General features: G+C 40.3%; 1 protein-coding gene across 2 annotated transcripts in view; it reads right to left on the reverse strand.

Moving 5' to 3' along the window:
• HORMAD2 (HORMA domain containing 2) overlaps positions 1 to 27,969 on the reverse strand; it is a 71,207-nt gene that overhangs the window by 11,650 nt on the left and 31,588 nt on the right. For both annotated transcript variants that reach the window (XM_027566344.1, XM_027566346.1), the window contains one exon: positions 27,621 to 27,874. In XM_027566344.1, coding sequence (XP_027422145.1) covers positions 27,621 to 27,874 — 254 coding nt within the window. The remainder of the gene's footprint in view (positions 1 to 27,620; positions 27,875 to 27,969) is intronic.

Here is a 27,969-nt window from a genome sequence, read left to right on the forward strand (position 1 = left end):
TCACAATAGCCAAAAAGCGGATGCAATCTCAATGTCCAGAGATGGATGAATGGGTAAACAAAATGCAGTGTATACATACGACGGAATATTGTTTAGTCTTAAAAATGATGGAAATTCTGACACGTGCTGCAACATGGATGAACCTTGAAGACATTACGCTAAGTGAAATAAGCCAGTCACAAAAGGACAACTAGTGTATGATTCCACTCATAGGGTTTTCTAAATATACTAACAAGGAAAAATCTCTAAGCCATATGTTAAGTGAAGAAGGCAAGTTTCAGGAAAAGATGCCATTATCCCATTTATGCTTTTAAAATATCCATAAGTATATGCATATATGTGTGTATATATGTGTATCTATATATACCATATATGCATACATTCCTATACGTGCATATAGTGCTATTCAGTAGAAATAGATGCAAGACACCATTACAAGCCACATATAAAATTTTCTAGTAGGTACACTGTAAAAAGTAAAAGGAAACAGATGAAATTAAATTTTAATAATTATTTGATCCAGTATATAAAAAATATTATTTTAATATGTAATCAATATAAAATTGAGATATTTTGCATTTTTTATACTATGTCTTTACAATCTGGTATGTATTTTCCACGTACAGCACATTTCAACCCACGTTAGCCACATTTCAAGTGGTTTACAGCCACATGTAACTCCTGGCCACCGTGCTGGGTAGCACAGCTTGTGTGTATGTTTTAAATTCAAAGTCAATGATATGCATCCTTATTGGTGTTTTTTAAATTATCTGTGAGAATGTATTCATGTGTAAATTGTATTGGGTTGACCAAAAAAGTTCATTTGAGTTTTTTGAAACATCTTACAGAAAAGCCCAAACAAACTTTTTGGCCAACCCAATATAATTAGTTGCATTAAAAACTTGAAGTATCTGTTTATTCTGTTAAAACTATATCTTTTATTAATTGCTATGCTTATAATCAACAATCTTTACCTCTTTGTTTTCCTTTATTTCAATGTGATGAAAGTTTTACTACATTATTTTAATTCATAAACTGGGAAAATCATAAAAGAACATTAAAAGCCTTAAAATTTTTGTGGTTTACCTTTTACAATTGCAAAATATTCTAAACTATTATTAGATACTTTTCAATAGAAAAATGTCAGCTACTTTCCTACTTCCACATGCCTGAGTAATTAACTATTAATTCTGTGGTAACTGAAGTAGAAATATAAAACACATATAAACACATTCAAGCACATACTTGAAGTAATTATAAAAATGAAACAGTCGTTTTCAGTTTGCAGCATGTAGGAGGAAGCGTACAGGCGATGACATGATGATGTTACTAGATGTGCTAAACTTGACATAGGTCTGCTGATTCTTCAAAAATGAGATGAACAGATAACAGATACAGAATTGGAAATGATACCCGCTTCTCACAGACTCGCTATGTAGGTCATTTGCTTGAGTCTGAGTCTCTGAAAAGCGCTTCAGCAGGTGTTGAAAGAAATAGAGTATAACCGTAAGTACAGAAATGACTCTATAGAGACGGGCCCCGTAAAACAGGCAGAAAAGGGCCACTCTGCTGTGAGGACTGTCTGAGGTGGAAGAGCTCTTATTGGTGTGATGTCCAGACCCTGGGTCATGACTGCCTGCTCCTGCTGGCAGGAAAGAGAGGGCGAAGCTGACGACACTTAGGAGCTCTGGCACCCCCGAAACAGTTCTTGCATACAAGGTGGAGACAGAATGGCAAAGATCCCTTCACTGAGAAGTCAGATTTTCACTTTAAACTGGCCCTGAGTTCACTTGAAGAAACAAAGGAAAAAAAAAAAAAACTAAAAAGAAGTAGTTGAGTGTTTAGAGTGTGGACAGGTTTTATATGAGGGACAGCCACCTAACCTTAAGTTGTATTTTGCTTCTTCAGCAAACAGTGAAACATTTTCCAAGTTTTAAACAGAAAATGAAAATAATCATACCTCTCTTTCTGATCTACCTTTATTTGCTAATATATTTGAATCCTTTCCTATAATTAACGGAACTTTGCATGGCATCAGTTCAGTTCACATCTAGTTATTTAACTGCCTGATTCCTTTTTCTGGATTTTATTTATCTCTTGCATAACTAGTACAGTCACATGGTATGAAATTCAAAATGCAAAATAAAGGTGCACAGTGAGCTTCTCCCTGCCACTCAGGGCCCTGTCTAGAAGGCAACCTCCACCAGTTTCTTGGACAACTTCCCAGAAACTGTGCTGTTTCCATTTTGAAATTTAACTCTGCAGGTGGCGCTAGTGGTAAAAACCTGCCTGCCAATGCAGGAGCCACAGGAGATGCGGGTTCAATCCCTGGGTTGTAAAGATCCCCTGGAGAAGGGCATGGCAACCTACTCCAATATTGTTGCCTAGAAAATCCCATGGACAGAGGAGCCTGATGGGCTACAATCCATGGGGTTGCTAAGAGCTGGACACGACTGAAGCAACTTAGCACATGGGCACTGCTAAAAAACTTAAACTGCTAGAAAAAAGTTCACGGTATCATCCCCTAGGTTGCTTCACTAGAGCTGGGTCAGGCCTGGACCGGTGAGGAAGTGAAGGGCTGTGACCAGGTCACCGACCTCGTTGCAGGGTCACGCCTGGTCTCATAGCACGTGAAGGTGCGCTTTCTTCCCGCTGCCTCCAGTTATCAGTTATCTTCCCCATCCGGAGACCCCATGTTTTCCTCCTGACTAAAGGAAGTGAGACAGCCAGACTGTAGGAGGGTAAGAATGAGGGTCGGGCAAGCAGAGGCTCAGGTAGCAGGCTGAGTACCAGATTCAGGTCCCAGGTGTCCAGGTGGGGATGACGTGGCAGGCTCGGGCAGCAGAGCGATGCACGGTAGTGAGGAACACAAACGTGGGACAATGAGCTCTAACCAGCATCTCCCACAGGTAGGAGAAGTGAGGGCTAAATCAAGATGCAAGCAAGATGCTGTAGGTACACAGAGGGAGAGAGAGAACGGCGGGAGGGGCTTCATCAATCAGCCCAGGGCTGCTTGAGCATGTCTGATGAGCGTCTTCTCAAAACAGCACACGTTTTTCCCTGACTCATGAAAACCCAGAGCTGGGAGAATGCCAGACCCACGTGCTGAAGCTCAGTCAGTAGGGAAGCCTTTAAAAACCAATATGGGGAGGAAGCAGTCAGAACTTGCACACGCACAAAAATATAGGGATTAATAATAAGTCCCCCAGCAGCTTACGACTGGACTCAGAACCAAAACAAAACACTCATTTTCAAAAGCTTTACTAATTCATTAAAATCGAGGCTGCCAGGCGTTGCTCGCCTCCAGGGGGCGCCATTCACTTCGCTGCCCGTGACTTCGGTAGCCGTTGGACTTGTGCAACATTGTCGACATAACCGTGCACGGCAACCCTATGAGGGCAAACATCGCTTTTTGGGAGACCACTTCCTAAGTTTCCCCATCACTAAATTTTTACTTGGGATACAAGCTTTTCCTTTGGGCTAATATTTTCTATGATAAGAAATCAGGTATTTAGAAATATGAATATGCTTTCTCAAAACTGCAAGTTTGTTGAGTATAAGCTGCAGTGTAGCTCTGCTACAGAATGTGGCTAGATTATATACCCAAAATATGGCACAGTGCGCATATTTTCCAACGCATAAAGATTCTCCATGATGGGGTAGGGCTGCTCGGTCTCAAATATTATTTATTCAGAAATGTAAGGCTATTTCAAATCAAGTCGGCCAGAGAGCAGGGTGGAATAGTATTATTGTTGCAGGGCGTCTGGCACATACATTGTCATTCTGAGGCTTTTAGGTTTTATGATTCAAAGTTGAAAGTTTCAGAAGAGTTTTCCTGATTCCCCTCAGCATGTCTCTTTTCATGGCCATTGTCAAATCCAGCAGGGTAAAGACATCTACCCATTTGAAAAACCATATGACGGTGGGTCACGTGAGAGAATAAAACAACAATGTGGAAAAAGTTTCTGTGCACGTTTAAAGTTATGCCAGCATGGTTCATAGTTCCTGGTTCGAATATTCCTGGTTAGGACGCATCTAGCCAAGTGAAATCAAATATTTGTCATCTTAGATACAGTTGTGTCCTATTCTCTGTGTTTTGCATTCATTGGTGAATATGCAGGCACTGATCTTTTTTAAGTTGTTGGGGCTGGGTTTTTTTGGTTTTGTTTTTGGTGGGTAGGTATTGAGCTAATTCCTAGTGGTTTTTAGAGTTTACCCACATTTTCCCTTTTTGTGGAAATATTTACGCTGGGCATTTCCACTAAGGGAATTGGAGTTAATAGAGCTCTTTGGGGAGTGTGTGTTGGGGGGATGATGGAAGGGATATAGCAGCTGAGGCCATATTTCTATTAGTGCCTTTTTTTTTTCTTGCCCCACTCGGAGTGTTTCCATACACATAAGACTTAATCTACAGGTTCTCATGGAATATTATATATGTAAAATAAGATCATGGATTTGAAAACATTTGGCAGAGTATCTGGTACATGTTAATCACTCAATATAAATTGATTGTGTCTACTTGACTGATTTTGCCTGATTTTGGTGAATATGTGGTTGCTATAGGTGAAATGTGCCCTAAACTGGTGTACGAATTTTTAAAAATCTACCTTCTCTTGAGGTATGAGAAGTATACAGGATCTCTGAGTGATAAGTGAAATGATATATTTAATAACAGTCCTCCACTTCAAATTTCAGCTGCAAACCTGTAGTGTTCTTATAAGTGCAACAGTGGCACTGAAAAGCATACAAACGGAGACATCCTCTCAAATCCCACCCAAGAAGCCATGAACAAGCTTAAAAAATTATTCATCTGGTTATTTTCACGGTATAGTGCAAAGACTCAGAACTAGGGGGCTGGGTTCCATCACTGACTTGCAAGTTTCCATCACAGTAAAAAAAAAAAAAAAAAAAAAAAGGGAGGGGGATCATATTTGCCATGGACCAAACAGCAATGCTTTGAGGATTAATGACATAATGTCTGTAAAGAGGTTGGAGCTCCTTGGAAAAAAGACACTACATAAATATAAAGTAGTATTAATATTTAGGCTTAGTCCACAATGTGAGACCTGCTTTCTCTGGCTCATGAGGTCACCAGCAGTTTGGTAACGTGTGCTCAGACACCCACAGAGGAGCCTTGTTCACTTCCTTGTGAGTGGGCCATAGAGCTAATCTGGACCCACCTGGTGGGAGCGCCCATGGAGGCTGCGCCCCCTTCCCATGGCCTCTGAGTGGGCACAGATGGAGCGAGCCGACTCCCTGAAGGAATGAGACATGGGCCGAGGGAGCACTTCAGCAGCATGCAGGGCTTCCCAAGAATGCAGTGGGAGTTTGGGAATGTTTTGGCTTAGAATTAAACAAAAGTCCAGTCATATTGTATCTTGATTTAGAAGAAGGGCTAAATTTGCCTTTCTCAGACAAAGAAAATTGGGATTAAGAGTAGGAATGAGAAAGCTGCTTCTTGGAATGGTTAGTTTATGTCTTTAAAGGATTTGGAGGCAGACTTGGGTATTTCTGTCCTGGGAAAGCTGTGGTCTCCAGGGACTGTCTGCAGGCTCTTTGATGACTACTTTCTGTCTCCTTGTCAGTGCTTCGTCTCTGTGAACTGGTTATCAAGGGTGATCTCGCAGAGGTCTAACTGAATGGCAGTAAGGTGACGAAATATTTTTATTTCTCAGTTTTAAAAGATAAAGTTAATTTTGCACCTCAGGCATCAGAAACCACCATCTTCAAAAAATGTAAAATTCATGAATTTACCAAAAGCACTGGCACTTGATAGTGATTCTGAGGCTGTGGCCATAATATCAAACTGTTTGAGCAAGAGATGGAGAACGTGAAGAAATATTTCTTTTTTTAAAAGCTGGGTGTTTTGTTTCTACATTGATGTAGGTTGTATATTCTTTTAGAAATGATTCGGTTTCTTTGTCCACTGCTTTCTGTGGTATTTCAGACTTATTGAAAATAGGTACTTTTTTAGGAGAAAGGAAACAGAAACGAATTGGAAAGCTTTCTCTAAATAAAATATTGACCCTAGTGGTTGTTCCTCAATGAGCAGTTCGGCCCTCATGCCAGTGTCGGGTGTAGCAAAGCCAGAGAGGCTCGTGCACGGCGGGGTGTCAGGGCCTGGGCAGGGTGAGGAGGGTGTCCCCATGGAGGACAGGCCTAGTGCAAGCAGTCAGAGGCTGAATGGAGTGGGGATGGCTCACAGGTATGGGAGACTCTTGGGGCGTCAGAGCCTGAGCAGGGTGACATGGGTACCTATATGTGTGTGGGGAAGATGGCGAGGATGGGAGCTTGGTTACACTTGAGGGGATGGATACCGTAAGTAATATGTTAAGTATAATGGGGCCCAGGTTTCTCACTGATGGAGAAAGAAGTTACAAATATGGAAAGAGATAAAACCAGAATTTCTATGGGATTAGATGGGAACTGGTGGTAGAGGTGTGAATTCACAGATTCATGATAGGAAAATAATTGTGTCTTGGACAGTGGAGGAGGAGTGGGAATGAAGGCCTGATTACCGTGGCATGCAAAGAGAAGAGAAAGGGAAGTGGGCACAGCAAGCGCAGGCAACTCTCTTGCAAGGCGGATATGATTTAGGTCAATAGAAAGAAGAAAGGCATTCCAAGCTAGGGAAGATTACTTGTTAAGTTATGGAGGCAGAAACGAACTTGGCTTGTTCTCGTGACAGTGAGAAAACTGACTCAAGGAAGGGGGAAGGGGTTGGGTAATAGTGGGAAATAAGACAGGTAACGTGGAGGCAGATCGTGAGCATCCTGAAAGCCAGGTAGAGGTGTTTAGACTTGACGTAGTAGGAAATAGGAATCATGAGATATTTTGATTAAGGAAGTAATATGATGAGAGTTGCATTTAAAGAAGATGTGGGATGGAGCAGGAGGCAGTGGGAGAGCTTGGGAGGCTGTGGCAGCAATTCAGGTGCAAGGGGACAAAGGCCTGGACTCAAGTTCTGGCAGTAAGAATGGACTGAAAAAGGAAAGCTTGGGGAAATTTTGATACCTGACTAAATAAATGATCTCAAGATTCTGTACCTAAGAGGATGAAGCTGATGCTGAGAGGCAGGGAAATTGGATAAAGAAAGCTCTTTTGGGTGTGGGAAGGAGAGGGCAGTGAGGAATAAAAAGACAAGCATTCTGGATTTGACATGATAGTGGGACATCAAGGTGGAAATGCCCAATAGAAGATTAAAGATACAGAACTGAAGCTCTGTTCAGTTCTCATGGTCAGGGCACAAGATGAGACATTTGGGAGCCAACGGTACACATGTGATGATCAAAACCCTGAGAATGGATGAATCCTCCCGAGTCAAGTATGTAGACATCAAAGAGTATGGAGTCAGGACCTTGGACAGGTTGGGGTTTGCCCACAGTTAGAGGCGGGAGAAGGAACAAAAGTAACAGAGTGAAATGGATGACAGCTCAGGAGGGTAGAAGAGAGTGAGAACAGTGTAATGTCACAGGAATAAGAAGGAACATTTAAAAGAGAATATACAGTCAACATCATAAAACAGGTCAAGAAGAATGAAAACTAAAAGAGGAAAGACTGTGAGATCTCTTATTGGAAAAGTCATTATTAGAAAAAGTGAAGGAAGGTGAAGAAGAGGGAGAAAGCGCACGTTCTGATTCAAAGAGCAGGTGAGAAGGGGCGCAGTAAATGGACAGCATCTCGTGAAAGACTGGGTGTGGAAAGAGCACAGTTAACTAGGACGATCAGGATCACGTGAAGCTTTCTTCTACCTAATGTCTGGACAGCTTCATCCAAATTTTCCTCCTCACCTTCTACTGCAAGAATGTCAAAGTCCTGCTTTTGAACAGAGTCAGGATTGTGACACAAAGCTCCCAAAACCAAGTGGAAGAATTTATCTCTGTGTGTTCCTCTAAGTTAATAGGAAAGTATCTTGGTGGACTTTCAAACTATCTTTTACTAATATCTTTTCCCCTAAATTGAGACTATGGATGTCCTGGCAAGAAGCTCCAAAAAGACAGAGTATGCATGACAAATTTAAAACATGAAAATATTTTCAGATAATATCATTATTATATTCAGTGGCCTTCTACACATTTGAGATATTTATTTCCAAGTCGGAGACTATGAGCTAATATTCTCTTCTTAAGACCATTCAGACTTAAATACTTTAAATGCGATTTTAAAGTAGCTTTATAGTATTATGAAGTGTTTTTAATGTTAAAATTGTTAAGCAATATTTCACCAATTCTGAGAAGTCCTGTCTAAAGCAAGTTAGACCAAACCATTATTCTTCAAACCAAAATGCTTAAAGGAAAAAAATGCATTGCTGGTCCTAAAAATTAATTCTTGAGATATTTATTTTTTGAGGAGTACATTTACTGATTTCTGGGTGAAATGGTACATTGACACGCTGTCAATATTTATTTAGTTTCCTCCCCAAACCTCGCTAGAGTGACAGTAAAGAGATTTAAGAGTAGAAACCCCAAAGGACTGGAAGAATAAGAGAGAAAACAACAGCAATGAGAGTTTGGAAGCTGGAAAGCAGACAGATAAGAGTAACTAATGTCGCTGGTAACTTAAACCAGCAGTGGGGCTAACCGAGAACTACCCACATGTACAGGGGCACTGATGTATAGATCAGTCTTATGGACTCTGTGGGAGAGGGAGAGGGTGGGGAGATTTGGGAGAATGGCATTGAAACATGTATACTATCATGTATGAAACGAGTCGCCAGTCCAGGTTCGATGCACGATACTGGATGCTTGGGGCTGGTGCACTGGGACGACCCAGAGGGAGGGTATGGGGAGGGAGGAGGGAGGAGGGTTCAGGATGGGGAACACAGGTATACCTGTGGCGGATTCATTTCGATGTTTGGCAAAACTAATACAATATTGTAAAGTTTAAAAATAAAATAAAATTTAAAAAAATAAATAAAAATAAAGAATTGCAGCATCAGGTACTTTTGTAATAAGGAATGAGAAGGGTGGGTAGTGAAAGTGTTAGTTGCTCAGTGGTGTCTGACTTTTTGAGATTCCATGGACTGTAGCCTGCCAGGCTCCTCTGTCCATGGGGGTTCTCCAGGCAAAAATACTGGAATGAGTTGCCATGCCCTCCTCCAGGGGATCTTCCTGACCCAGGGATCAAACCTGCATCCCTTTTGTCTCTTGCACTGGCAGGCGGGTTCTTTACCGCTAGCGCCACCTAAAAGTAAAGTAAAGTGAAGTCGCTCAGTCATGTCTGACTTTCTGCGACCCCATGGACTGTAGCCTACCAGGCTCTGAGAAGCCTCTCAGTCCATGGAATTTTCTAGGCAAGCCACTTGGAGCTAACTAAAGAAGCTAACTAAAGACATACAGATGGCTAACAAACACATGAAAAGATGCTCAACATCACTCATTATCAGAGAAATGCAAATCAAAACCACTATGAGGTACCATTTCACACCAGTCAGAATGGCTGTGATCCAAAAGTCTACAAATAATAAATGCTGGAGAGGGTGTGGAGAAAAGGGAACCCTCTTACACTGTTGGTGGGAATGCAAACTAGTACAGCCACTATGGAGAACAGTGTGGAGATTCCTTAAAAAACTGGAATTAGAACTGCCTTATGATCCAGCAATCCCACTGCTGGGCATACACACTGAGGAAACCAGAAGGGAAAGAGACACGTGTACCCCAATGTTCATCGCAGCACTGTTTATAATAGCCAGGACATGGAAGCAACCTAGATGTCCATCAGCAGATGAATAGATAAGAAAGCTGTGGTACATATACACAATGGAGTATTACTCAGCCATTAAAAAGAATACATTTGAATCAGTTCTAATGAGGTGGATGAAACTGGAGCCTATTATACAGAGTGAAGTAAGCCAGAAGGAAAAACACCAATACAGTATACTAACACATATATATGGAATTTAGAAAGATGGTAACGATAACCCTGTATACGAGACAGCAAAAGAGACACTGATGTATAGAACAGTCTTATGGACTCTGTGGGAGAGGGAGAGGGTGGGAAGATTTGGGAGAATGGCATTGAAACATGTGAAATGTCATGTATGAAACGAGATGCCAGTCCAGGTTCAATGCACGATGCTGGATGCTTGGGGCTGGTGCACTGGGACAACCCAGAGGGATGGTATGGGTTTAAAATTAAAATAAATAAATAAATAAATAAAATATGCTCTAAAAAAAAAAAAAAAAAAGAAGTTGCTCAGTCGTGTCTGACTCTGCGACCTCATGGACTATACAGTCCATGGAATTCTCCAGGCCAGAATACTGGAGTAGGTAGTCTTTCCCTCCTCCAGGGAATCTTCCCAACCCAGAGATCAAACCCAGGTCTCCCACATTGCAGATGGATTCTTTACCAGCTGAACCACAAGGGAAGCTCAAGAACACTGGAGTGGGTGGCCTATCCCTTCTCCAGCAGATCTTCCCTATCCAGGAATCGAACCAGGGTCTCCTGCATTGCAGGTGGCTTCTTTACCAACTGAGCTATGAGGGAAGCCTGCAGCTAACTAAAGACCTAGTAAAAGACATTTATGAAGCAGTTGGATTCCTCAGACCCCGTCTTCAACTTTGCAAAACCAAACAGTTGCCCACCCAGGCATAAAACTGGAAATTCCCTGAAGAAGGTTGCAGAAGGTAGTGAGATCTCGATCACAGCTGAGGCAGGGCTGTGGTGCCGGAAATGGGATTAAGTGAAAGCAGGCACAGTGAATGTACAGAGCCTCAGCCCGCTATCTCTGTTTGGCTCCCAAACACCGATGACCAACACAGACGGAGCAAAGTGACCAAGAGGAAGCACTTAAAAATACAGATGTTGAGCATTCCCCCAGAGGCCTGATCGTGCCACTCTACAGTGAAGGCCCACGAACTCAGAGCTTTCTAGTCCTTGCACTTTTAAGCACAGGTAGCCAACCAAGGACCACCAGCTGTCTTTGGCCTCTGAGGGGAGAGAGGTCGGGAAGGCGAACAAGGGTGGAGGGGGAAACAGCAAACAAACAGAAGAAACAAAGACACGCCGAGGGAAGAACTGCATCTAGAGTATCAGTGTCCTCTGAGGTAAGAGACCATTCTGTGAGCGTGAACAGGAGCAGGCACAGTAACTCTAAGGAGGAACACCCGGAGAACAGCAACAAAAGGCTCTTGGAAACAGAGACACAATAGCACAAAGACTCGACAGAAGAGCGGGATCCTGTTAACATGTTAAGAGTTATCCCCAAGAGCACAACATGAGGGCGCAGGGACACAGAAATGGTAGAGAAAAGATTGTTTAAAATAGAGTGACTGTATACAGGAGGTCTGCTATCTGAATATCATACTAGGAGATCCACAAAGAAAGAGTAGAGAGTTTTGAGCAGACATAATTTTCATCAAGGAAATAATTCAAGAGAATTTCCCAGAACCGAAGGAGCACCCAAGTTACCAGACTCAAATTGGCCAGAGTGACAAACATAAATAATTAATTAAAATAATGAATAAAATTTCAGAAATCTGAGGAAGCAGCTTCCAGACAGGAAAAAAAAAACCAAAACAGATAATAGACAAAAGCTCAAAATCAGAATGACTTGGAAATTCTTAACAGAAATATCAGAAACTATAATATTTTGGGAACAATGCCTCAGAATTCTCATGAAAAATAATTGTCCTCCTAGATCTTTATTTCTGGACAAACAAATATAACAGTAAAATAATATTTTTAGGGCTTGAAGGATCTCAAAAACTTATCACCGATCACCCCTCTCTAAGGAAGTTATTAAAGGACAGGCTCCACAGAAACAAGGGAGAAAAACAAATCAGGAAACAAAAGGTCTAACACAGGAGAGGCAGAGAATTCCCCAGAAGCTATGGAAGGGAGATTCAGTATGAGAGGCAGGCACCAGGCAGAGCAGTCGTGCAGATTTGGTCAAAGGTGAAAAGCTCCAGGAGAAATTTCTCAGTGAGGACGGAGTTACTGTATCTGAATATCTGAGAGGGGTCTTAGAGCAGCACTGTCAGCAGGTCTTTCTGTGACATGTAAGGTTCTGCATTTGTGCTGTCCAACACAGTAGTCACTAGCCAGAGCACTGGAAGTGGCTGACTGAGTAGCTAAACTTATTTAATTAAAATTTCAATAGCTGCATGTGGTGAGTAGCTACCATTTTGGACAGTGCAGGTCTAGATAATTTGCAGAAAGTTTGGAACTGAATTAGGAATAAGTAGAGAAAAAGCTAAGCAAATGAACAATTATTAACTGCAGGAAAAGCAAAAATTTATGCAAGAAAAGCAATCATGACTTACTGCATAACTCGGCTCGTTGTAGAATTATATAGATGAAAGAATCTACTGCAAATTAATGATATAACCCAAATTATATTACATATTGGGAAAGTTATTAGGTGGCTTGTTTTATCTTACTTTCACTTACCAAAAAAGGTACAAATACTTTCTCCAGATCAATAATTTTACTTCTCTGCATTTGTGCTAAGTCGCTTCAGTTGCTGTCTGACTTTCTGTGACCCTATGGACCATAGCCCGCCAGGCTCCTCAGTCCATGGCATTCTCTAGGCAAGAATACTAGAGTAGGTTGCCATGCCCTCCTCCAGGAGACTTTGCTGACCGAGGGATTGAACCTGCATCTCTTATGTCTCCTGTATTGGCAGGTGGGTTCTTCACCACTAGCACTAGCTGGGAAGCCCTTTCCTTCTCTACCACGTTTTAATGGCTATGTAGCGCCTCATTCGCTTGGTCTACCAAAGCTTACTGAGCCAGTCTTTCAATGAAGGACACAGGTTCGTTCCAATGTGGAACAGTTACCAACAGGGCTTTAATGGTAATAATTAATACCATGGATCACTGCTTTTTAAAATTTAACTGTAATGAGACAAAGTTTATATACTATTATATATACTGTTGATTCCCTGGAGAAGGAAATGGCAGCCCACTCCAGTATTTTTGCCTGGAGAATCCCGTGAGCAGAGGAGCCTGGAGAGATACAGTCCATAGGGTCGCACGGAGTTGGACATGACTGAAACGACTTAGCACACGCAGCACACATATACTGGTGCATCTATTTTACGTATATTATACATTTCTAGGAGCCTTGATAAACGTATATATCCTTGTGACCACACTACAATCAAAGTAGAGAACATTTCATCACCTTAAAGTTTCTTTATGCTTCTTTGCGCTAAATCCCACCCAACCCCCACACCTAGGGAAACATCGGTTTGTTTCCTCTCATTTTAGATTAGTTTTGTGTCTAGAATTTCATGCAAATGAAATCATATAGTATGTACTCTTATCTGACTTTTAAAAATTCATTCACAGTTTTGCACAGTTGTTTATTCTTTATTCTTATTATTGCTACTGCTAATCCTTTGTACTGAGATACCACAATTTACTGATCCCTTGACCTGTTGTTGGGTATCTGGGTTGTTTCCAGTTAGGAGTTATTATGAATAAAGCTTCTGTGAACATTTGTGTTCCAATATTCTTGTGATTCCGAAATGCAGTACTTGGATGCAATCTCAAAAACAAAAGAATGATCTCTGTTCGTTTCCAAGGCAAACCATTCAATATCACAGTAATCCAAGTCTATGCCCCAACCAGTAACGCTGAAGAAGCTGAAGTGGAATGGTTCTAGGAAGACCTACAAGACCTTTTAGAACACCCAAAAAAGATGTCCTTTTCATTATAGGGGACTGGAATGCAAAAGTAGGAAGTCAAGAAACACCTGGAGTAACAGGCAAATTTGGCCTCAGAATACGGAATGAAGCAGGGCAAAGACTAGTAGAGTTTTGCCAAGAAAATGCACTGGTCATAGCAAACACCCTCTTCCAACAACATAAGAGAAGACTCTACACATGGACATCACCAGATGGTCAACACCGAAATCAGACTGATTATATTCTTTACAGCCAAAGATGGAAAAGCTCTATACAGTCAACAAAAACTAGACTAGGAGCTGACTGTGGCTCAGATCATGAACTCCTTATTGCCAAATTCAGACTGAAATTGAAGAAAGTAGGGAAAACCACTAGACCATTCAGGTATGACCTAAATCGAATCCCTTATGATTATACAGTGGAAGTGAGAAATGGATTTAAGGGACCAGATCTGATAGATAGAGTGCCTGATGAACTATGGTCGGAGGTTCGTGACATTGTACAGGAGACAGGGATCAAGACCATCCCCATGGAAAAGAAATGCAAAAAAGCAAAATGGCTGTCTGGGGAGGCCTTATAAATAGCTGTGAAAAGAACAGAAGCGAAAAGCAATGCAGAAAAGGAAAGATATAAGCATCTGAATGCAGAGTTCCAAAGAATAGCAAAAAGAGATAAGAAAGCCTTCCTCAGCGATCAATGCAAAGAAATAGAGAAAAACAACAGAATGGGAAAGACTAGAGATCTCTTCAAGAAAATTAAAGATACCAAGGGAACATTTCATGTGAAGATGGGCTCAATAAAAGACAGAAATGGTATGGACCTAACAGAAGCAGAAGATATTAAGAAGAGGTGGCAGGAATACACAGAAGAACTATACAAAAAAGATCTTCATGACCAAGATAATCACAATACTGTGATCACTCACCTAGAGCCAGACATCCTGGAATGTGAAGTCAAGTGGGCCTTAGAAAGCATCACTATGAACAAAGCTAGTGGAGGTGATGGAATTCCAGTTGAGCTCTTTCAAATCCTGAAAGATGATGCTGTGAAAGTGCTGCACTCAATACACCAGCAAATTTGGAAAACTCAGCAGTGGCCACAGGACTGGAAAAGGTCAGTTTTCATTCCACTCCCAAAGAAAGGCAATGCCAAAGAATGCTCAAACTACCCCACAATTGCACTCATCTCACAAGCTAGTAAAGTAATGCTCAAAATTCTCCAAGCCAGGCTTCACAAATACGTGAACCAGGAACTTCCAGATGTTTAAGCTGGTTTTAGAAAAGGCAGAGGAACCAGAGATCAAATTGCCAACATCTGCTGGATGATCAAAAAAGCAAGAGAGTTCCAGAAAAACATCTCTTTCTGCTTTATTGACTATGCCAAAGCCTTTGACTGTGTGGATCACAATAAACTGTGGAAAATTCTGAAAGAGATGGGAATACCAGACCACCTGACCTGCCTCTTGAGAAACCTGTATGCAGGTCAGGAAGCAACAGTTAGAACTGGACATGGAACAACAGACTGGTTCCAAATAGGAAAAGGAGTACATCAAGGCTGTGTATTGTCACCCTGCTTATTTAACTTCTATGCAGAGTACATCATGAAAAACGCTAGGCTGGGGGAAGGCGCCAAGATGGCGGAGGAGTAGGACAGGGAAAACACTTTCTCCCCCACAAATTCATCAAAAGAGCATTTAAACGTCGAGTAAATTCCACAAAACAACTTCTGAATGCCGGCAGAGGACATCAGGCACCCAGAAAAGCAACCCAACTCCTCCAAAGGAGGTAGGAAAAAATATTAAAGACAATAAAAGAGACAAAAGAGGGAGGGACGGAGTTCCATCCCGGGAAGGGAGTCTTAAAAAGAGAGAAGTTTCCAAACACCAGGAAACCTTCTCACTGCCGAATCCGTGCCGAGCTTTGGAAGCACAGAGGACAACATAACAGGGAGAAAAAATAAATAAACAATTAAAACTCGCAGATTGCGAGCCCTACGGTAACTCCTCCAGCGGAGAAGCAGCGCAGACGCCTGCATCCGCCATTAGCAAGCGGGGGCTGGGCAGGGAGGCGCGGCGCGGGCTGCATCGCTGAGAGTAAGAATCTGGCCTGAATACGTTGAGCACTATCTGAGCGAAATAATTTGGGCTAGCAAATCAGACTGTGGGATATCTACCATGCGAAAAGCTAGCCCTAACCTAAGACACCGCCAGCCCGCGCACGGAACAAAGGACTAAACAGAAGTAGCTGGCTGCAAACCTTCCCCCTCCGGTGACAGGCAGCCAGAGCCGGAAGGGGGCAATCGCAGCCCCAGAGAGACATTATCTATAAAACTGGCTTCTTTGCTAACTAAAACTTATTGGGGGTCTGGATGGTCAACATCTGCCTGAGAAGGTGCGCCGGTTTTACACCCAGATAACCAAGTGGCGGGGAGGCGATAAGTCGCAGCATTGGCGCTCGCCAAACACCTCATCACCTGAGCTGCTCGGACCTGGGAAGAGCACAAAACGCAGCCCCAACTGAGTCTGCGCCTCTGAGGATTACCTGAGTGCCTGAACCTGAGCGGCTTGGACCTGGGAGGTGCATGCAACCCAGGGCCAGCCTCGGATTGTTCCCGGCGGAACAACCTAGAGCCTGAGCATTGTGGGCAGGGAGGCTACACGCGCCGTGAGCGGGGGCAGACCCAGTGTGGCTGAGGCACTGCGAGCGCACGCCAGTGTCATTTGTTTGCAGCATCCCTCCCTCCCTCCCCATAGCGCGACTGAACAAAGAGAAGAAATACAGCTCACCCACCAGAACACCGACACAAGCTTCCCTAACCAGGAAACCTTGACAAGCCACCTCTACATACCCACACACAGCGAGGAAACGCCACAATAAAGAGAACTCCACAAACTGCCAGAATACAGAAAGGACTCCCAAACTCAGCAATTTAAACAAGATGAAGAGACAGAGGAATATCCAGCAGATAAAGGAACAGGATAAATGCCCACCAAACCAAACAAAAGAGGAAGAGATAGGGAATCTACCTGATAAAGAATTCCAAATAATGATAGTGAAATTGATCCAAAATCTTGAAATTAAAATCGAATCACAGATAAATAGCCTGGAGACAAGGATTGAGAAGATGCAAGAAAGGTTTAACAAGGACCTAGAAGAAATAAAAAAGAGTCAATATATAATGAATAATGCAATAAATGAAATTAAAAACACTCTGGAGGCAACAAATAGTAGAATAACAGAGGCAGAAGATAGGATTAGTGAATTAGAAGATAGAATGGTAGAAATAAATGAAGTAGAGAGGATAAAAGAAAAACGAATTAAAAGAAATGAGGACAATCTCAGAGACCTCCAGGACAATATTAAACGCTACAACATTCGAATCATAGGGGTTCCAGAAGAAGAAGACAAAAAGAAAGACCATGAGAAAATACTTGAGGAGATAATAGTTGAAAACTTCCCTAAAATGGGGAAGGAAATAATCACCCAAGTCCAAGAAACCCAGAGAGTCCCAAACAGGATAAACCCAAGGAGAAACACCCCAAGACACATATTAATCAAATTAACAAAGATCAAACACAAAGGACAGATATTAAAAGCAGCAAGGGAGAGACAACAAATAACACACAAGGGAATTCCCATAAGGATAACAGCTGATCTTTCAATAGAAACTCTTCAAGCCAGGAGGGAATGGCAAGACATACTTAAAATGATGAAAGAAAATAACCTACAGCCCAGATTATTGTACCCAGCAAGGATCTCATTCAAGTATGAAGGAGAAATCAAAAGCTTTTCAGACAAGCAAAAGCTGAGAGAATTCTGCACCACCAAACCAGCTCTCCAACAAATACTAAAGGATACTCTCTAGACAGGAAACACAAAAATGGTGTATAAACTTGAACCCAAAACAATAAAGTAAATGGCAACGGGATCATACTTATTAGTAATTACCTTAAACGTAAATGGGTTGAATGCCCCAACCAAAAGACAAAGACTGGCTGAATGGATACAAAAACAAGACCCCTACATATGTTGTCTACAAGAGACCCACCTCAAAACAGGGGACACATACAGACTGAAAGTGAAGGGCTGGAAAAAGATTTTCCATGCAAATTGGGACCAAAAGAAAGCAGGAGTCACAATACTCGTATCAGATAAATTAGACTTTAAAACAAAGGCTGTGAAAAGAGACAAAGAAGGTCACTACATAATGATCAAAGAATCAATCCAAGAAGAAGACTATAACAATTATAAATATATATCCACCCAACATGGGAGCACCGCAGTATGTAAGACAAATCCTAACAAGTATGAAAGGAGAAATTAACAATAACACAATAATAGTGGGAGACTTTAATACCCCACTCACACTTATGGATAGATCAACTAAATAGAAAATTAACAAGGAAAAAAAAAACAAAACATGTATCTATAAAGTTCACTAAAGCAAAGCACAGTAAAATGAGGTATGGCAATAAAAGGCGTTAAATTTATCAAATAAAAAAAAATAAATAAAGTGCTGAAAAAAAAAAAAAAAGAGTTACAGGAACAGAAACTCTAGTGATCACATACAACAACAAGGAATATTCTTTGCAAAAGTAGTTTGGAAATGATTCAGAATAAATGGACTATTACATGAGTCTATATTAACAGATGAAAGCAAATACAACCCAGTGAGCTATGGTGAATTCTGCTTTCTAGATGTACCACATTATAGTAATAAAAATCCTAATAAAAAAAAAAAAGATAAAAAAATCAAGTAGGTATTATGAGTTAACATCTTTGGTCAGTAGGGAGAACCACACAAAATAGTAGGCTAATCAGTTAGTTAAAATAAATGGATCCTCAAGAAAGTATTTATTCTCTACTCAAAAAAAAAAAAAAAAAAACTTGTCCTTGCCAAGGGTAGTTCCTCTTCCCTCCACTTTGCTTGTAATAGTGCAAGTGTCTGTTTTTTTAAAAGAGTATCTTGATTTGGCTCTCTTTTCTCATAGTTGACAGAGGAACAAATAGAAATAGTATTTGCAACAGCAAGAACAACAATAATGCTTATTGCGGTCTTATCTATTTTACAAAATTGAAACATGTTAAACTGCAGTTTGAAAGGTTATTTTCCATTTACAGTATTAGAAAATATTGGCTTTATTCTTCATGTTGTACAATACATCCTTGAGCCTATCTTACCTCCAATGCTTTGTACCTCTCACTTCCCCACATTATATTACCCCTCACCCTGTAACTACCACTTGTCTACTTTAAAAAAAAAAAGAAAAACGCTAGGCTGGAAGAAGCACAAGCTGGAATCAAGATTGCCGGGAGAAATATCAATAACCTCAGATATGCAGATGACACCACCCTTATGGCAGAAAGTGAAGAGGAACTAAAAAGCCTCTTGATGGAAGTGAAAGAGGAGAGTGAAAAAGTTGGCTTAAAGCTCAATATTCAAAAAACGAAGATCACGGCATCTGGTCCCACCACTTCATGGGAAATAGATGGGGAAACAGTGGAAACAGTGTCAGACTTTATTTTTTGGGGCTCCAAAATCACTGCAGATGGTGACTGCAACCATGAAATTAAAAGACGCTTACTCCTTGGAAGGAAAGTTATGACCAACCTAGATAGCATATTCAAAAGCAGAGACATTACTTTGCCAACAAAGGTCTGTTTAGTCAAGGCTGTGGTTTTTCCTGTGGTCATGTATGGATGTGAGAGTTGGACTGTGAAGAAAGCTGAGCGCCAAAGAATTGATGCTTTTGAACTGCGGTGTTGGAGAAGACTCTTGAGAGTCCCTTGGACTGCAAGGAAATCCAACCAGTCCATTCTGAAGGAGATCAGCCCTGGGATTTCTTTGGAAGGAATGATGCTAAAGCTGAAACTCCAGTACTTTGGCCACCTCATGCGAAGAGTTGACTCATTGGAAAAGACTCTGATGCTGGGAGGGATTGGGGGCAGGAGGAGAAGGGGACGACAGAGGATGAGATGGCTGGATGGCATCACTGACTCGATGGACATGAGTTTGAGTGAACTCCAGGAGTTGGTGATGGACAGGGAGGCCTGGCATGCTGCGATTCATGGGGTCGCAGAGTCGGACATGACTGAGCGACTGAACTGCACTGATTCTTGTGACTATATGTCTTCATTTCTCTTGCATAACTAGGAGTCAGATTGCTGTACCACATAGGAAGCATATATTTAACTTTATAGGAAACTGACAAAATGTTCTCCAAAGTGGTTGTACCATTTAACATACCCACGAGCAAGATATGAGAATTCCAAAAGATCTACATCCTTGACAACACTTGGTATTCTCAATTTTAATTTTAGTCCTTCTAGTGAATGTAGACTAGTATCACATTTTGGTTTTAGATTTGCATTTCCTGTCATGACTAATGACATAAAGTATCTTTTTATGTCTTATTTGGCTATTGGTACATATTTTTTGGTAAAGTGTCTGTTCATATTCTTGGGCATTTTTTTTAAATGGGGTTGGTCTTCTTGAGTTGAAAATAATCTGTATAAATATAATCTGTACATATAAAAATCATATATTCTGAATACAAGTTCTTTGACAGATTTATGTAGCAAGACTATTTTCACTCAGTTTTTAGCTTGCCTTTTCATTTTCTCAACAATATCTTTCTGGAACGGAAGTTTTAAATTTTGATAAAGCTCAATATATCAATGTTTTTCCTTTTATCATTAGTGTTTTCAGGGAACTGCTTAAAAACATTTTGTTGGACATTTTGTTTCCTCCTGGAAGTTTTATAGTTTTAGCTCTGACCACCGTGGTATAAAATTAGAAATAAAGAACAGAATAAAATTGGGTAACTCACAAATATGTGAAAATTAAACAACATACTCCTAAATAACCAATAGGTCAAAGAAGAAATCAAAAGAGAAGTCAGAAGATTATTTGAGATGAATAAAAAAGAGGATACACCCCCTTTTTTTTTTATTGGGTTGTTTGTTTTTTTGATACTGAGCTTCATGAGCTGTTTGTATATTTTGGAGATAAATCCCTTGTCATTTGCTTCGTTTGCAAATATTTTCTCCCATTCTGCAGACTGTCTTTTCGTCTTGTTTATGGTTTTCTTTGCTGTGCAAAAGCTTTTAAGTCTAATTAGATCCTATTTGTGTACTTTTGTTTTTATTTTCATTACTCTAGGATTTGGGTCAAAAAAGATGTTGCTGTAGAAATCAGAAAGAGAAAAACAAATATATTAATGAATATGTGGAATCTAGAAAAATGGTACAGATAAACCTAGGTGCAGGGCAGGAACAGAGATGCAGATGTAGAGAACAGATGTGTGGCCCTGGGCTGCGGGAAGAGGTGGGATGAACTGGGAGACCGGGATTGATGTATGTGCTCTGCCGTGTGTAAGACAGGAGCTCAGCTCTGTGCTCTGTGGTGACCAAGATGGGTGGAATGTGGGTAGGATGGGAGGAAGGAAAAAAGACAGTATATATATACATATAGCTAATTCACTTTGTCTACAACATTGTAAAGCAACCATGTGCTGTGCTGTGCTTAGTTGCTGAAGATAGAACAAAAATATTGCTAAAGCAGGGCTTAGAGGGAAATTTATAGGTATAAATGCCTCAAAGAACCTAAATTTCCAACTTAAGACACTGGAAAAGTGCAAACTAAACCTGAAAACAAGCAGAAGAAAGGAGATAAAGACTATATTGGAAATTTGTGAAATGGAGAATATAAAAACAAATATAGAGAAAATTGATGAATCCATAAACTGCTTCTTTGAAAGATCAACAATATCAACAAACCTATAGCCAAGAAAATGAGAGAAGACTCAAATTATGGGATTCTCCAGGCAAGAATACTGGAGTGGGTAGCCATTTCTTTCTCCAGGGAATCTTCCTGACCCAGGGATCGAACCTAGGTCTCCTGTATTGCAGGCAGATTCTTTACCATCTGACCCACCAGGGAAGCTACTGAATTAGAACAGCAAAAATTACTACTGACTTTACAAAAATATAGGAAAGCATTATAAAGAGGTACTATATAAATCCCTTGTCATTTGCTGTATATGTCCGTAGAGATAAATGAAATAATAAATTCCTAGAAAGACACAAACTACCAAAACTGGCTCAAGAAGTAATAGAAATCTAAATAGATCTATATAACTGAAGAGACTGAGTTAGTATGTTTAAAGTTACCCACAAAGAAAAGCCTAGACCCAGATGCCTTACTTTAATTTAAAGAAAAATTGATCCCAACTCTTCACAAATTTTCCCAAACAGTAGAAGATTGCTCCTAACCTAATATTACACTGGTTTTAGTATAATGATAACATTGTATTTCAGGTTATTACAGGCACTTTTTTTAAACCAAACAACACTCTCAGTCTTACTCCTTTAAAAACAACAACAGCAACAAAACTTACTTCTTTTCGCTAGGCTTTAGTAACAGTAAAATCCAAAGTGTTACTACCTGAGACTATTCACTATGCTTTTCTTCTGCTATTATACACACACACACACACACACACACACACACACACACACACACATATACACACACCTATATATCAATATGGACTTCCTAGGTGGCTCAGTGGTCAAGAATCCGCCTGCCAATGCAGGAGCTGGTTCGATCCCTGGTTGGGAAGATTCCCTGGAGAAAAAAAATGGCAACCCACTCTACTATTCTTGTCTAGGAAATCCCATGGACAAAAGAGCCTGGCGGGCAACAGTCCATGGGGTCTCAAAAGACTCAGACATGACTTAGAGACTAAACAACAACATCTATCAATATACTCTTTTTTTCTTTATGTAAAAGTGATACATACACAGCTCATCAGAGTGGCTATTCCTACTTACAACAGGAAGGAAATAATTCTCTGATATGTTAAAGAGTGATTCATATATGAAAAAAAGATGACTTATATGACTGATGGGAAAGTCAACCAACTTTCATTCCTTTTCATGGTTAACAGAGGATAACAATTATATTCTGTAATGCAGAACAGAAAAATTAGTTGAAAAAAAATGTCCTATTAGACAAAAAGAAACTTTGTGAAAAGGACTATAGCCCTGTGATAAAGAGAATGATGTGTGGTTTTGAAGTCTGAATATTTTCTGTAGATAATGAGCCTCCTCCAACGTTTTCAATAATCAACTCCATTTCCAAGAATCTAAGATATTCTTGCCAACACTACACTGTATCAGACAAGGCATATATGCTTCATGAGATGTAATGATATGAAAATCACCAGCCTATACCTCAAAAATTCAAAACTTAAGAGTTCAGTGGGAGAAAATAGGGTTTGGGGTGAAAAGGCTCTTGTTTTAATCCACTGACTAGAATACATAGCAATTCTAAGGAATTTCAGAAAATATCTTTCTAGTCCACACTTAAATGGTACCATTTACTTGGGCACAAATATACTTTACGTTCTAATTTCTCAAAAACAAATCATTTATACTTAAATCCAATGTGTTAGCACAAAAGGTAAGAAATGGCCTTCACACAGGGTAAAAAATGCATTCAGGTAAGCCATATATTGTTATGTGTATTCTTTTGTGGAATTCATCAAGAAGAAAAAGCAACCCCTTCTAAGGGTACAAAGACTCATAAAGAGCTCACAAAATTAGAAAATTACCGCCTGTAGATCCCCACTTAAAAATTGATAAAAATACAAATTCCCAAAGAGCTTTCTTTTTAAAATTATTTATTTCTGGCTGTGCTGGGTCTTCATTGCTGCTGGGGCTTTTCTCACGTTGAGGCGAGTGGGGGCTTCTCTCTGGTTGCAGTGCACACACTTCTCATTGCGGTGACTTCTCTTGTCACAGAGCACAGGTTCTAGAGTGGGCTTCAGTGGTTGCAGTATGCGGGCTCAGCAGTTGCATCTCCTGGGCTCTAGGGCATAGGTTCAGTAGTCGTGGCACACGGGCTTAGTTGCTCCACGGCACGTGGAATCTTCCCAGACCAGGGATGGAGCCCGTGTATCCTGCGTTGGCAGGTGGATTCTTTACCACCGAGCCACCAGTGTCAGTCACTCAGTCATGTCTGACTCTTTCAAACCCCATGGACTGTAGCCCACCAGGCTCCTTTGTCCATGAGATTCTCCAGGCAAGACTACTGGAGTGGGTTGCCATTCCCTTCCCAGGAATTGAAGCAGGTCTCCTGCATTGCAGGCAGATTCTTTACCATCTGAGTCACCAGGAAAGCCCCCCCAAAGCTTTAATGGCTTAATAAACTAAGAACATCGGTCTCTACAATTGACATGGTACAACATTAGCTGGCCATCTTTTTATAGCTGTTTGGATGTGTTAGTAATTACTAGAGTCATTTAAGAAGCTTGGGTGAACTACCTGTATTAGAAAGAAGTACTTTTCCCTCAGGATTTAAACTTAGCATAAAATTTTTTAAAAATTCTATATCCACAGGTTATTGTCACCATACAGATGAGTTCTTTAAAGAAGAAGCTTGTCCAAGAGTCTCTCTCTAGGGTACATGACTATTGCTATCTACCCAGCTGACTGCAACAGAGAGAACAGGCCCCACTTCACAGAGTACTGTGAGGTGACAGACACTGTGTTGTGGCCCTTACTACCTAAGGCCTAAAGCTCAAAACAGCCTGCAAGGAAGGAAGACCTGTCCTGAAGATGTGGCCAAAGTACATGAAATGATAAGGACATATTTAGAATAGGATTTTTCAGACAGTGCTACATAAACCTGTTTTGTCCTGGGATTCCTTGGTCTCTTTACTTGGGTTCTGTGTCCTATTTCTCAAGTAGAGTTTGGTTTTAAGAGTTCTTATCATTTAAGAATTTTTAAATTTCAAGTATGTCTCTTTTCATCATTTCTGATCCATGACCAAATTATGGTCTGAAGTATTTCAGATACAAAACAGAAATGGTAACCAAAAGGATGTGAGAAGTAAGAAGAAAATAGGAGCTGAACACATTCCTGATCAGGCTGTTTGGTAAAGATTTAATGCAATACAAAGATAAGGAACCTGGGAGGAGGAAGAGCATGTTTGGTTAGAAGTTGAAATTCCATTTGATGGTGAATTTGAAGTATTCACCAATTTGAAGTATAATAAATATGTCTGCATATTGATGGAGAGGTCAGTTTGGAATAGGGAGACAAAACCAAACCAGAGAAACAGAAGAAGACAAAGATGAATGCAAAACATGAGCAAAATAGAAAAACAAAGCCATAGAAGAGATCAGCACAACCAAAAGATGACTTTGAAGAGAGAAGTAAAAAAGTACTGATTTGGGTCAGTATAACCCAAGAAAAACAAATGAGGCACAAATAAATACCAGATATAAAAATAGGGAAATAACTACAGAAGCAGAAGTGATTTTTAAAATTATCAGACCTCCATGAATAATATCATACCAAAACATGAATACTTGAAGACAGGGGAGAAAGGTCAGTTATTTATATTTTTGGTGTGATATTATTCATGGAGGTATCTTGTAATTTTAAAATTCACCTCTGTTTCTGTAGCTATTTCTCCTTGTTAGAGGAAAAATATAGAGTATATCTCTGTAAACTTTAGAGTGGAAAAAATTTTTTTAATAAAAACTGCCAAAGATAGCTGAAAAGACTGATAAGTTAAACTATGCTAAAATTAATATTCTATTCATCACAACACACCATTAAGACAGTAAATAGGCAATTCATAAAGTTGAAGAGATATTCACAATACATGTATCTGACAAAGGACTTATGTAGAATATATATTCAGAACTCCTACAAATTCATAAGAATGAAAGACAAACCCAATAGAACCCAACAGAAAAATGACAAAAGACTTAAAAAGAAATTTCACAAAAGAGGACATCCAACATGGCCAAGAAACATATGAAAAGGTGCTCATCTTCCTTAGTCATCAGGAAACTGCAAATTAAAACCACAGTGACATACCACTACACACCCACCAGAATGGCTAAAATTAAAAAGATGGAAAATGCCAATGGTTGGTGAGGATGTGGAGCAACCAAAACCTGCTGATGGAAGTGTAAGTTGACACAAGCACTTTGGAAGTTGTTTTGTAGTATCTATTAAAGCCACTCATATCCTGTGACCCAGCAATTCTACTCCTAGCAAATCTACTCCTACCAGAAATGTGTATATTTTACTAAAAAAACATGTTCAGAATACTTGAAGAAGTGAAAAAATGTCTCACACTCCATGATTCCACATCTACAAAATAAAAAACAAGAGAAACTAACCTATTCTAATAGAAGCCAGGAGAGAGACTCTAATAGAACAGTGACTGCAAAGCAGGACTGAGTTTTCTCAGAGTGCTGTACTGTTGTGTTTCTTGACCTGGGAGCTGATTTCCATGTGTTTTCAGTAGGGCTGGAATAGGGTGAGGCAAGCAAGACGCCTAGGGAGCTGCACTGAAGGCGGCACTCTCTCCTACCTCCCATCCCAGTCCTTAGGTTCAGTTTGTGAATATTTATTGAGCTGTATCATTATGATATATGGGCTTCCCTGGTGGTACTAGTGGTAAAGAATGTGTCTGCCAATGCAGGAGACACAAAGAAATGCAGGTTTGATCCCTGGGTCGGCAAGATCCCCTGGAGGAGGACATGGCAACCCACTCCAGTATTCTTGCCTGGAGAATCCCATGGACAGAGTAGCCTGGTGGGCTAGAGTCCATGGGGTTGCAAAGAGTCAGATATGACTGAGCATTTGTGCAAGATATATATTATGACGTATGTTGTTTTCTGTATGTGTATTATACTTGGGTTTTAAAATGTAAAAGGAGTCTGGTCTACCTGACCCCACAAATAAAAATTAACTCCAAGTAGAATAAAAATTTAACTGTAAAAAAGAAAAACCTTAAACTTTTATAACAAAACAAACGAAAGTATCATAAATGACCTCAGATAAGGAAGGATTTCTTAACATCCAAAAGCACGTTAGAGGAAAAGTTTGACTACGTTAAAATTAAGAACATCTCTTTAGCAAAAAGGAGCTTAAAGAAAGTGAAGAGATAAGCCACAAACCTAAAAAAAAATACTGTAACATAAATAATGGAAACAAGTTATTATTTAGGATATATTTTTTAAATCAATGAGGAAAAGATAAATAACCCAATAGAAAAATGCATAAAAGTCTTGAATAGTTACTTTATATACATAAAAAACCACAACAGCCAATACACATGAAAAGATGCTTAAGCTCATTAATAATCATGGAAATGCAAATCAAAATCAAATCATTTACATCCAGCGGTTAGGCAGAAACCATAACATGGGTAATACCAAGTGTTGTCAAGGATGGCAAGCACCCCCTCCACTGGTGCCGGAGCACAGACTGGTACAACCATTGTGGAAAACAGTTTGTCACTACCTAAGAAAGCTGAGAATGTGCAAGCCCTAGGACTCTTGGGAACAGTCCTCTGAGACGCTCTTGCATGTGTACAAGGAGGTGTATACATGAATGTTCATAACGATTACAAAGAGAAAGAATGTCTATCAAGAGTACAATATCCTACAGCAGTGAAAACGAATGCACTCTAACTTAGGGTTATCCGTAACACTTGTACCCCGGTCATCAAGAACTTAATTATACTTACAGTGAGTATGAATAAACACTTAGAATATTTTTAAATGTTTAATATGCTCTTTTAAGATAAAGAAAATCCCGAATTTTCTACGTTCATGGGTACTTTTTGTAAAAAGAAGTATATTATTGGGTTGGCCAGAGAGTTTGTTTGGGTTTTGCATAAGGTGCTATGGAAAAACCCAAACAAAATCTTTGGCCAACCCAACAGAAGGTCTATCTTTCCCTCCTAGCCATGGACAGTTTCATTTAACAAAGTCTATTTCCTTCTTGAATATAGTGCTTTTTTAGAATAAAGACTTGAGGTCAGGGGCTAGTTTTGTTTTTGTTTTTATACCCAGCACACTCCACTGGACGGTTATACTGTGATACGAGCTGTGCGGGAGCTGAAACACTCAGCTGGGTCTAACCAAAGCAGCAGAGGGGCACTGCGGCTTTGCCTTACCTCAGTGTTGCATTCCTCCTCCTCCTCATCGCAGTCGAGACCCTGATGCGCAATCTCCGTCGTGCCGCTCTCCTGGAAGAGGCTGCTCTCCAGATCAGACACTCTGGTGGCTTCGGTTGTGACTTTTACTTTCATGCTGTGAAAGCCAGTGGAGACCATTCCCACTTGAAGGTTTACAGGCTCTCCTTCGAACAGCAGTAAGTGTGAGCTTACTCCTTCTTTAAAGCCAGGGGGCTGGTAATCATTTGGGGTCACTGCAAAATGGAGAGGGCAGAAAACCAAGAAAACTGTGAGTTTCAGGAGAACAAGTCAGGTTAGTCTTTTATGTGTAACAACAGCCATCTCTTTC

This window comes from Bos indicus x Bos taurus, chromosome 17 (assembly GCF_003369695.1).
Source record: "Bos indicus x Bos taurus breed Angus x Brahman F1 hybrid chromosome 17, Bos_hybrid_MaternalHap_v2.0, whole genome shotgun sequence".
Taxonomy (NCBI): Eukaryota; Metazoa; Chordata; class Mammalia; order Artiodactyla; family Bovidae; genus Bos; species Bos indicus x Bos taurus.